This window comes from Sinocyclocheilus rhinocerous, unplaced genomic scaffold (assembly GCF_001515625.1).
Source record: "Sinocyclocheilus rhinocerous isolate Xijiao unplaced genomic scaffold, SAMN03320098_v1.1 scaffold1880, whole genome shotgun sequence".
Taxonomy (NCBI): domain Eukaryota; kingdom Metazoa; phylum Chordata; class Actinopteri; order Cypriniformes; family Cyprinidae; genus Sinocyclocheilus; species Sinocyclocheilus rhinocerous.
In genome coordinates this window covers 52,908-65,096 of record NW_015635022.1, presented here as the reverse complement: position 1 = coordinate 65,096, position 12,189 = coordinate 52,908, and the positions used below count along the sequence as shown (strand labels likewise).

At 34.8% G+C, this 12,189-nt stretch overlaps 1 protein-coding gene across 1 annotated transcript in view; it reads right to left on the bottom strand.

The window, feature by feature from the left end:
* Positions 1 to 12,189, bottom strand: part of LOC107746059 (VPS10 domain-containing receptor SorCS1-like) — a 69,231-nt gene that overhangs the window by 10,195 nt on the left and 46,847 nt on the right. Inside the window, exons 15-21 of the mRNA XM_016560118.1 lie at positions 11,025 to 11,138; positions 10,545 to 10,716; positions 9,447 to 9,633; positions 6,903 to 7,036; positions 6,622 to 6,745; positions 5,540 to 5,652; positions 1,595 to 1,729 (exon numbers count right to left, since the gene is read on the bottom strand). Of these exons, the coding sequence (XP_016415604.1) occupies positions 1,595 to 1,729; positions 5,540 to 5,652; positions 6,622 to 6,745; positions 6,903 to 7,036; positions 9,447 to 9,633; positions 10,545 to 10,716; positions 11,025 to 11,138 (979 nt within the window). The remainder of the gene's footprint in view (positions 1 to 1,594; positions 1,730 to 5,539; positions 5,653 to 6,621; positions 6,746 to 6,902; positions 7,037 to 9,446; positions 9,634 to 10,544; positions 10,717 to 11,024; positions 11,139 to 12,189) is intronic.

Genomic DNA, 12,189 nt, shown 5'->3' with positions numbered 1-12,189 from the left:
GTAAACTGTATTTATGACAAAGAACTGCACAGATGCAGATATTATAACAATCTATCGATAAACACACACTTTGTCCTCTGTTTCTCGCTCTGCGCCGCTGCGGTCTGCGGATTGAAAAAGAACGCGCTGAAACGGGGAGGAGCCAATCGAAGTCTGCCACCATTTTCATATGAAATTTAAAGGGGACTGAGGCGATCACGAATTTGTGTACAGTTTATGGAACTAATCGCAAAATTTTAGGGGGGCTGAGTAGCTATAGCCCCCCCTAAAAATGGCCTAGCGACGCCCATGAACTACAGTATATTAGCTCATTGAAATGTAGACACCATCTAGTCACTGTTTAAGTGTTTTTTTTTGTTTAGTTTTTTTTTACGTATGTTAAGCGTAACAAATTACATATTAACAAATTAAACATAATTAAGAGTTTTTTTTTTTCATAAACATCTTGGGTATCAGATCTGAGTTCAGTGATGATGGTGCTAAACCTCTCACAAAACTATTTCCCGTTCAAGGAAACACCCTTTTCGCTCTTTCAACCCAAGCTTCATTAAATCTGTCTCATTTACTAAATGACTCCTGACTTATTTCTGTGCTCCTTTATTTCTCCGTCGTTCTCACCTTCTGTCTCTCTCTGTCCTTATTTCTCACCCTTTTAAAATTAGACCATACTATGAATAATTACTTGCTTTATGAATTGTACCAGGGTCAGTCAGTCTATTATACTTTTTTAATAAGGCTATCTACACATTATACTTTGAACATCCCACCCTTGAACAGAGATTTATGAGGATCTGCAGTGAAAGGCCCATTGCAGATTCAAGGAAGGTTTGGGCGAGAAAAAAAAAAAAAAAAGCTAAAAAGGTGCTGCTTAGGCACCCACTCATGGACATCCACAAAGTGCAGATATCCCCCTATCATCTGTGATATAATATATCTGGCCCATAAGCAAAGGGAAAACTGAATGATCTAGTGGATGGATTACTAATGACCTCCTCTATAGTCTGTATGATGAGAAATCACTGCCTAAAAATATAGATGACTCTGCATGTTAATATTGGAGGATATGAGGCATCTTCTCATATTCGATAATGGCTGTTCTCTGGTATGGCCAAATGCACTGCGGAATGGCCAGAATTAGCCATGACCTAACAATTCACCCCACTCACAAGCGAGTTAAAAGAAATGTATCTCATTAAGCTTTGAGATCTAATCAGAAAGCCACTTTTTCTGAAGTTGCTTATGAAAGTGTATTTATGTGCTTGTCTTTTAACCAAGTATTTAATTTCAGGAGAAAATGAGAGATTTTCTGATCAAGAAAAATCTGTGTGGACTAGTAAAAACAGGGTTTTGTCAAGAGTTAAACAGGCCAACATTGACATCTGCTGGAGACCATAAGAAACTCTTGTCAAGATCCTCCTTTTACCCAACAACATCCTTTTGTATTTGAAAGGAATTTGAAAATAGCATTTGAACATCTGAGCCTTTTCTCCTTGAAGAAGAGACAAAAGTAAAGCAAAACATTAATTATAGCTGAGTGTTTCACAACTGAGATTGAAAATAATGCATAATGTAAGATGAGGGTTATGTCCAGTACCTGGTCTAAATGGGTAGCTGTTTTGTCTGGTTTACCCTCTGTCAGCCGTATGTCTGGTAACAGAAAGAACTCGGCCGCTGTTGGCAGTCCAGGCAACACAGTGACCAACAGCTGCTCTGAATTCACTCCTGCCGCCTGAAGAACAGGAAACAGAGCATTAGTGATACAATCAACCATTAAATAGGATTAGAGGATTACAAGGATCAAAGACTCCGGTTTAAAAAAAAGACAATGTCTTTACCTCTAATGCTCTTTTGAGATTTACTGTATTTTTTTTCTCACTCATTTTATGATTTTTATGAAATTATTAGTATTATTATTCAGATATTAATACTGTTATTCAGCAAGGATGCATTAAATTGATGATAAGTCATAGTAAATATAATGTTACAAAAGATCTCAAATAAATTCTGTTCTTTTGAGCCTTTTATTCATCAAATAATCCTGAAAAAAAAAATCACAGATTTGACTAAATATTAATCAGAGAACAATTTAACATTACATTAAATGAGATGCGTTTCAAATCAGCATTTTAGAAATATTGTATGACTCTACTAAAAATTATTTGCATCACAGGAATAAATGTGCATTCTATTAAAATATAAAACAGTTATTTTAATTTTAATAATTCACAATTTTGTACTGCATTTTCTAATAAATGCAGAAAAAGAGACTTCTTTACTTTGTTTTTGAGCCATTAAAATTTCAATTAATCTCTGATTAAAAAATAAAAAATTAAAAAATTAAATGTGACCCTGGACCACAAAACCAGTCTTAAGTGGCACGGGTATATTTGTAGCAATAGCCAACAATACATTGCATGGGTCAAAATTATTGATTTTTCTTTTATGCCAAAAATCATTAGGATTTTAAGTAAAGATCATGTTCCATGAAGATATTTTGTAAATTTCTTACTGTAAATATCAAAACGTCAATTTAAAAAAAAAAATTGACCCTTATGACTGGTTTTGTGGTCCAGGGTCACAAATAAAAATTAAAATAATACAATAAAATAATATATATATTGTTTACTGTCATGAATACACATGATTACACAGTCCATTACAGCTGCGATTCATTTAAAGTTTCAGTTTAAAAATGAACATTTCGGCATCATTTACTCCCTCACGTCTTCTAGACGGATTGAACCAGATTTGACATCATGACACACATCATTGGTTCCCACTCTTGCAACAAATCGATTTTTCTGCATTTCCCCTTTTGTGTTCCACAGTTCCAAAATGGTTTGAAATGAAATGAGGGTGAGTAAATAAAGACAGCATTTTTATGTTTGGGTGAACTATGCCTTTCAGACTGAATACGAATATATAAAATTCTCCTTGGTTTATGTTACAAGGTCACAACGTCCACCTCGTTCCTGTCCATATGCCCAGCGCAAAACTCATTACACACATTACCACTAACCAACTAGAGCAGAACACGCATATGGCTCACACGAGAACCATTATTCTCAAGTGTCATATTCCATAAACATCCATAAAGAAAGTCCCCATGTTCAGTTATAACGGCCTCTTGAAAATTCCATGGGGGAAGTGCAGGAGAACACTGATAATTGTTTTGGTCTGTTGTGCCATATGTTTGAATATTCGTGAAGCTTTTCCTGTCACAATGGTGTTTTCCTTCCATCTGTGAAGGCGAAGCTGGAAGCCAATTTTAAAACAAGTGTGTCAACTTGAGTTCTTCAAGCAAAGTGTGGGACATGAAAATCCAACAAAGCTCCTGACTACACTTGTATTTGTAAACTTTTTATTCATGGAATTTTTTTTTTTTTAATACGCTGAACATATAAATGCCCTCTCGACAGGTTTACTTGAGTAGCTCTTTAAATGGAGATTCTCTGAAAGGTTTTTGTTTTAATGCCATTACAATTTCTATGACAACAAAACTTAATTAATTTGTCAAATAATGCTCAAAACACATCCTGAAATGTCAAAAGCCATCACAGTTTTGAACAATTCGTCCATTAGTGGTTTATTGTCATCCTGTGTTTGATATCTATACAGGAAATTCCTAGAAGACCTTGATCATTGTTTGATAAAATCATTTGCAATTTGTCTTTGTGCCTGATAGAAATGAGTCAACTTATATTCTTTATCCTAGAGCCATGTCAGATCAGATGATGAATATTCTTGCACACACTCATTTAAACCTTGTGCAAAGAGCACTGACAGACATTAGAGAAAGTTTAAGTGAAAAGAGAAAAATCAATTTATTTATTCTTGTGTACCCGAGTCAATATGAATAAACAGGCTGTAGTTACATCCTCCAAGGAAATACATCCATACATCAATGGAAAGCTTATTTATTCAGCTTTCAGATGATGCATAAATCTCAATTTAAAAAAAAAAATTGACCCTTATGACTGGTTTTGTGGTCCAGGGTCACAAATAAAAATTAAAATAATACAATAAAATAATATATATATTGTTTACTGTCATGAATACACATGATTACACAGTCCATTACAGCTGCGATTCATTTAAAGTTTCAGTTTAAAAATGAACATTTCGGCATCATTTACTCCCTCACGTCTTCTAGACGGATTGAACCAGATTTGACATCATGACACACATCATTGGTTCCCACTCTTGCAACAAATCGATTTTTCTGCATTTCCCCTTTTGTGTTCCACAGTTCCAAAATGGTTTGAAATGAAATGAGGGTGAGTAAATAAAGACAGCATTTTTATGTTTGGGTGAACTATGCCTTTCAGACTGAATACGAATATATAAAATTCTCCTTGGTTTATGTTACAAGGTCACAACGTCCACCTCGTTCCTGTCCATATGCCCAGCGCAAAACTCATTACACACATTACCACTAACCAACTAGAGCAGAACACGCATATGGCTCACACGAGAACCATTATTCTCAAGTGTCATATTCCATAAACATCCATAAAGAAAGTCCCCATGTTCAGTTATAACGGCCTCTTGAAAATTCCATGGGGGAAGTGCAGGAGAACACTGATAATTGTTTTGGTCTGTTGTGCCATATGTTTGAATATTCGTGAAGCTTTTCCTGTCACAATGGTGTTTTCCTTCCATCTGTGAAGGCGAAGCTGGAAGCCAATTTTAAAACAAGTGTGTCAACTTGAGTTCTTCAAGCAAAGTGTGGGACATGAAAATCCAACAAAGCTCCTGACTACACTTGTATTTGTAAACTTTTTATTCATGGAATTTTTTTTTTTTTAATACGCTGAACATATAAATGCCCTCTCGACAGGTTTACTTGAGTAGCTCTTTAAATGGAGATTCTCTGAAAGGTTTTTGTTTTAATGCCATTACAATTTCTATGACAACAAAACTTAATTAATTTGTCAAATAATGCTCAAAACACATCCTGAAATGTCAAAAGCCATCACAGTTTTGAGCAATTCGTCCATTAGTGGTTTATTGTCATCCTGTGTTTGATATCTATACAGGAAATTCCTAGAAGACCTTGATCATTGTTTGATAAAATCATTTGCAATTTGTCTTTGTGCCTGATAGAAATGAGTCAACTTATATTCTTTATCCTAGAGCCATGTCAGATCAGATGATGAATATTCTTGCACACACTCATTTAAACCTTGTGCAAAGAGCACTGACAGACATTAGAGAAAGTTTAAGTGAAAAGAGAAAAATCAATTTATTTATTCTTGTGTACCCGAGTCAATATGAATAAACAGGCTGTAGTTACATCCTCCAAGGAAATGAAAGACTTTAATATGTATATCTGCTTTAACCTTATGTTAGCTCTACACTATATACAGTAGATGATCTCAGAGCAAACAGACATGATTGCCTCCTCATGCTTTATTATATTGTATATGCAGTGAAGCATTATATATTGAACTCTGTAATGCCACTGAACAGAGGGCCAGATTTTCAGCTGTGTGAAAAGTGAATGTTTTTTGTCAAATGGTAAATGGATTGAACTCACCTGCAACATAGAGGTTTTAATGACTCGACTCACATCAAGCCTCCATTCAGTCACATCAGGGTTGTGATCATCCAGATTAGACGAAAAGGCAAGAAGATGAGATCTGAAGTATTCTGTAATAAAAAAAAAAAAAAAAACCTTACAATTATTAATTAGTTTTTGACTTCTGCACTGCAGTGCACCTTTGCTGCAGCATCTGTTTTCAGTGTGTATTTACTGTATGATATAGTATTTAAAATGTGATATGAATGAGGTTTAATTTTGACTTTTAACATTCCTGAGGATATCCAAAAAAAAAAATCATTAAAAATATTAATTTTCATTAATTGAAAAACATTAGCAATTGCAAATAGAGGTTAGGTGTCCACGCATAATTTACATTAATGAAAAAAAACAAGAGAGCTTGGTGATGTCAGATTAAAACAGTTGTTGTTTTAGCAGTGTTGTTATTGGAAAAAAATATGTTTCCTTGCATTATATATATACTTACAAAAGTCTTTGATCTAGTGGATTTTTTTTTTCTTTTTGAAAAGAAATGTAAACTTATATTCAGCAAGAATGCAATATATATATATATATATATATATATGTGTGTGTGTATGTATGAAGCAGCACAACTGTTTTCAACATGAATAATCAGCATATAAGAATGATTTCTGAAGGATCATGTGACAATGAAGACTTAAGTAATGATGCTGAAAATTCAGCTTTGCATCACAGGAATAAATTACACTTTACAAAATATTCAAATAAAAACAATTATTTGAAACTGTAATGATATTTTACAATATTATTGTTTTGATTGTATTTTTGGTGAGCATAATACTCAGCCTTGATGATCATAATTGACTTCCTTCAAATACATAAAAAAATAGTATAATAACATAACATTATTTTTTTTTTACCATTTGTACTATACCTTGTATGCTTAACTGCAATAGTTAAAGTGTTGATATTTTCAAAAAGTATCACAAATATACAATGAGCAAAGAATAAAACACATTTTGAGAAAGCTCATTGCTAATATATGAAGCTATATTCAGTACCTAGCAGTCTGTTTACTTGTTGTATGTAAAACTCACCGTGGACAGCGATGGTTTTCCTGTCTTGCAGGATGGTATTCCCAGCGGACACCTGTACAGTGACAACACTGATTCCCTCTCGAGAGAACGTGAACGCCACACTCCCCTCCAGCGTGATCACGGGCTGTGAATACAGTGTAAGAGAGACTCTCTAGAGTACGCCCTGTCAGCGTAGTTGCAGTGAAGATGCCAACTTTATTTACATGGCACTCTGTGAGGCTAACACACACACAGACTGAGTCATGCACAGGTGTCCAGTGAGTCACACATGGAGACTTTACCTCTGAATTGTTCCCAAACCACCAGATATAGGTGACCGTTCCCACCTGGCTTGGCGAGAGAACCACCGTCAGATTGACTTCTTTATTTTTCACAGCGACAAAAGGGGCAGAGAGATGAATAGACTGCAGTTGGCCTGCTCCGATAGAGAAAGAAAATAGAAAAGTTAGTTGGTCACATTTAAACCTGTCATGTTAAAGACAGCTGAGAGAACCAACGGAGTTTGTTTCATTTTAGTGATAAAAATCACAAAAAAATGCATTTGGAAGTTTTTTTTTTTTTTTTTTTTACAGCATTTTAAAGAATATATTTATTTTAGTATAACTTAACTGCTAATATTTCTGGTAACATTAAATTGTTGACAACATCATCTACTAAATGGATTTTTTTTTAATGTATTTTTTCTTGGAAAAACGTTTATTTAACAAAAACATTAAATAGATCAAAATGACAAAATTTTGAGCATGTTTTCAACATTGAATGAATGAATGAATGAATCAATCAATCAATCAATCAAACCAACCCCAAACTTTTGATGTTTCTCGAGCACAAAATCAACATTACAATGATTTCCGAAGGATCATGTGACACTTGAAAATTCAGCTTTGCCACCACAGGAATAAATTATATGTTAAAATACATTAAAATAGAAGCAGTTATTTTAATTTGTAATACTATTTTACAATATTACTGTTTTTACTGTATTTTTGATCAAATACATGCAGCCTTGGCTTTCAAAAAAGTAAATAAATAAATAAATCTTCCAACTCTTCTACATCTTCTAAAAATCTTACCAATCCCAAAGCAAATTGGGGTAGAATGTGGTTATTATTTACTATAAAAAGAATATGCCTTAACAAAGTTACAGCCCAAACTAAACGTCCTCCTAATGATCCCACCATATATTCATTCATTCACAAATACTTCTCCTAGCAACACAGAGCCATCTGCATGTGAATTTCAGCTCATGCTCCAGAGGCCCTATTTGCTTTGCCTGGCACGACAGGATTGACAGATTGGAAGCGTTCCGACTCCCTGGTCAATATGTCACTGCGGAGGCATCTGTCTGCCTGAATGTAGCAGGGGCTGGCAAGTTCACTGAGTAGGTGGACATGAGAAAAAGGGCGAACATTTGAATCAAAATGCTTAGTTAATCTCTGTTAGAAGCTGATATTTGATGAGCTTCCTCTAGCATGAACACAGACTACAACCACTAAAAAAAGCTACAAAAACTCAGGCCATCTGCTTGTAGAATGTGTTAAAATAACATCTTCCAACATTACTGCAACATAAGCGGATAGAGTTGTCTGCTCAAAAGTCTGTAAATTGTTGGCATAAAGTCTAATCCATATTTTGGCCAAGAACCACCAACGCAGACAGGAATAGGCCATTTGACCAACATGTGAAATGACCAACCACACTTTTTTTCTCTCTCTCTCTTCAAAACATTAAGGGGCAAGTGCATCTGAAATCAATGCTTTTTAATGACTTCTCAGTCTGTAGAGGCAGCATGAAGGCAATTCAATAATTGGTATTAACTATATATTAAACAACAATATTAAACAAGCAACAAATGTGGTAACTTTTTTAATGCTACTCAATGTATGCTGCACATTGTCATAAGACGTCTCAGTAGTTCTAAGTACAACGTAACAATAAACATAACAGTTCTATGCTGTTAGTCACTTAGAGGAATCATTCATTAGAGTCATTTGTTTGGAAATCGGTTGGATTACACTGTTCACACTGTATGGTTTTAATTTACTTAAAATAATTGTTTCATAAGAGACATCCGTTTGGCAATCAGATTATACCAGTTGTGCTGTATTATGATTCACTAAACAGAACCGACTCATAAGATTCAATAATTAGGGAATCGGACTAATGTAGGCATGCTGTGTGTTTTCTGCCATAAAGAATCAAGAGAATTAGAATCAAATATTCCAAATAGTTGTGTAATAAGGCTCCAAAACTTGCTTGAATTATTATTTAAAAATATAAAAATATATATATAAAATACTACCTTATACCTTATAGTCATATGAAGTCTCAGGAGTTTTATGAGCAACACAAGACTAAACTGTAAACTGTTTGTGTTTGATTCACCTAAAATAATTGTTCAAAAGAGTCATTTGTTTGGAAATTGATTGGACTACACTGATTGTGTGCTGTATGGTTTTAACTGACTAAAAATAACTGATTCATAATTGTAAAAGTTGCATTAAGTAAAGTTTATCAGACCTGGATGATATTTTGCCTCCAGAGGACCTTCATCATACACTGAAGTTACTGTCAGCAATAACTAAGAGGGATGATTCCAATCTCATGAACCAGTTAGAGGCTATAAGATTGAAATCTAGATTGCTTAATGTGGAGTGCAATACGACCAAGGCCAAATGAGATTTTTCTGGTCAATAAAGCATAAATGAGTTCAGAGTGCTCAGACCCAGTGGGTCTTTAAAATACATTAAGGATATGAAATCAGAATACGATATGGCTGTCTGTATTGTGCATATTGTTACTCGCCCTCCCACGTCTTGGCTTACACGTAATATGTAGGAAGAGGAGCACCGTTTCAGAGCCCAGACTGTTCTCCGCCGTGGCTGACACTCGGTAGATTCCCACGTTCTTGTAGATGTGTTTAATGCCATCCTCGATAGAGCTCACGTTGGAGTAGGTGAAAGCGTTTCCGTCGCCGAAATCCACCATTATGCTGGTTTTCGATCCATCACCCTGGGAAAAAAGGGTAACAACATCATTGAGTCTAGCTAAAAAACACAACCAGGCTGCTGAACAAATGTTCTTTAGTCTGAGAACTTTCTGTAATATCTGAGAATTTTTCCCTTTTTTAGGCAGAAAGCAAAACTGTTCCTGACTACGATACTGGCAAAGCTGTGTGTACGATTCATTCAGCTGTCAGTTCATCTGCTTTGGAGGACATCTTGTCTGTCCCAGAGCGCTTGATCTACCATGGGAAAACATTGCTCTTGTGCAGGCAAGATGGTCTGTCATGATTTCTCAAGACCTCAAGCTTACAATGCCCTGTTTATGGTGGATGAGGGTTATCTCTGTTCTTTGGGGGTTAGCTGTAGATGGTTACACTTTAGTTTAGGGACCAATTTTCACTAATAACTATGACTTTTTCCCTCAATAAACTCGTAATTTGCTGGTTATTAATAATTAACAATGTAGTTGTTAAATTTAGGTATGGGGTAGGCTTAAGAAAATGGCATTAATATGTGCTTTGTAAGTATTAATAAACAGCCAATATACTAGTAATATGCATGCTAATAAGCAACTAGTACAATTGGTCCCTAAACTAAAGTGTTACCATAGTAATATGCATATTACAAATGTAATTATGTAATTATATAATTTATTACGATTATAATATTCAGTGATGGATTTGTCAGAGGAATTAAAACCACTCTTTAGTTTGTGAGTCTTTCTGAACATAGGAATTTTCATGGGAATTCACACTGATCAAAATGACTAGTTTTCATTAGCACTCATTGGGAAAGATGTGTTTTCTTGCAGTTGTTATATCTGCTCAGACTGCAAACTCAAATTCCCCAAAAGATCATGTATGTCAATGTATGTTTGTCACTGAAAAGCAGTGCAGGAAACACTGAATCTTTCTATACCTCCTCCAGGAAGACAAGGAAGGTGACGTTGCTGGCAAGAGTCGCCGTTAGCTTCCCTTCGCTGGTCACTAAGTGGAGGCCGCGAGGGGCCTGGCTAGGGCATAGCTGCCTACGAGCCGTGTACTGCTCCATCACCCCTCCGGTGCAGTTATTAGACACCACCTTTCTGTACCTGCACACATACACACAGACGCATGACATTCATTCAAATGACACACATTTATAAACCTATTCTGAACCTACAATACAAAATGACCAGTTGGCAACACTGAAATTCATTAGTCTGCTTAGCTGTAACAGGGAAAAGACACACAACATTTGAAATGAGTCATGCATTAAAATCATTTGAGGATACAGATGGCGAACATGTTTAATTGAAAATCTCACGAACAAACACATACAAGTCGACTTAGCTATCTAAATGAGAACATCGGACAATCACTTTTAATAGACAGATGCATGTGTCACATGAGATCTCACCCAGTGCTGTTGAGGAACGTGTGTTCTGTAGTACAGGTCCGAGACATGGAGGAGGGGAGGAACCAGAATGCCGGAGTACATTTCCCATTAGCCCTTCTCTCGAAGCCATAATCACTGTGAAAAAAAACATAAACACCCATGAGGTCTCTACTTCTTGACTTTCGTGTTTAGCCAGTATAACACAGTTGTCAACCCAGATCTCACAGCGCTAAGCCAGAATCCCATTGGTCTGAAAAAGGTATTTCTTTCATTATAAAATTTGTCTTTCATAACTCAGTCAACTCCATGCTACACCATTAAATAATAATAAATAAATAAATAAATAAATAAAAAGATTTTTTCTAAGTTGTAAGAGAATTTCTCATTTTATAAGAGAATACAATTTAAGTTTCCCTGCTTCAAAATGTAGTTTAATTCAGTGTGTAACTTTGCCATTTCTTTGAAATTATTTGTGAAATTTACTAGCAATTTCTGAGTGAAATTGTTTATAAGTAAATCCCACACCAATTTTATTTTTTTTTTTTTCAGTGTATTTTTGGTAAAATAAACACTGATATTTGCCAACTGTAAAATACTTACATTAAGAAAGCCTTAAGAAATCATAATATTAAAGTCAGAATGCCAATCTTTCCCGCTATGATTAACATGAATAATCCTCACCTTTATATGGAAATAATTATATTAGCTGTCAGGAATAATATGTATTTAAAGCAAAAGTCTAAGTGTCACCCACATTATACTTAATGAAATGGACTAAATCTTTTTTATTTCTGGCAAGTCAAGAAAATTATTTATGCTTTAAATATTTAGTATTTCTTTGCAGTCATATAATTTTTAATTTCTAACAATTTATTTAAAAAAATTGCATAGTAGCCAGCAGTGCTAGCATCTCTCTTTCATGTTAACATTTAAAAAATAACTAACCCAGAGAGAGAGAGAGAGAGCGAGAGAGAGAGAGAGAGAGAGAGACATATCTTTGTATTCAAATGCATGAAAATCTTTGTCAGCATAAAAATACTTCCAAAAATAATTTTGACATCTACATTTTTTATTTATTCATTTATTTTTAGAACATTAGACAATACAAGCCAAAGTTATTTGTCAAGGCAACTCAACACCCCAATCAAGAAAACAAATGACACTAATCACCATGACATGCTACACA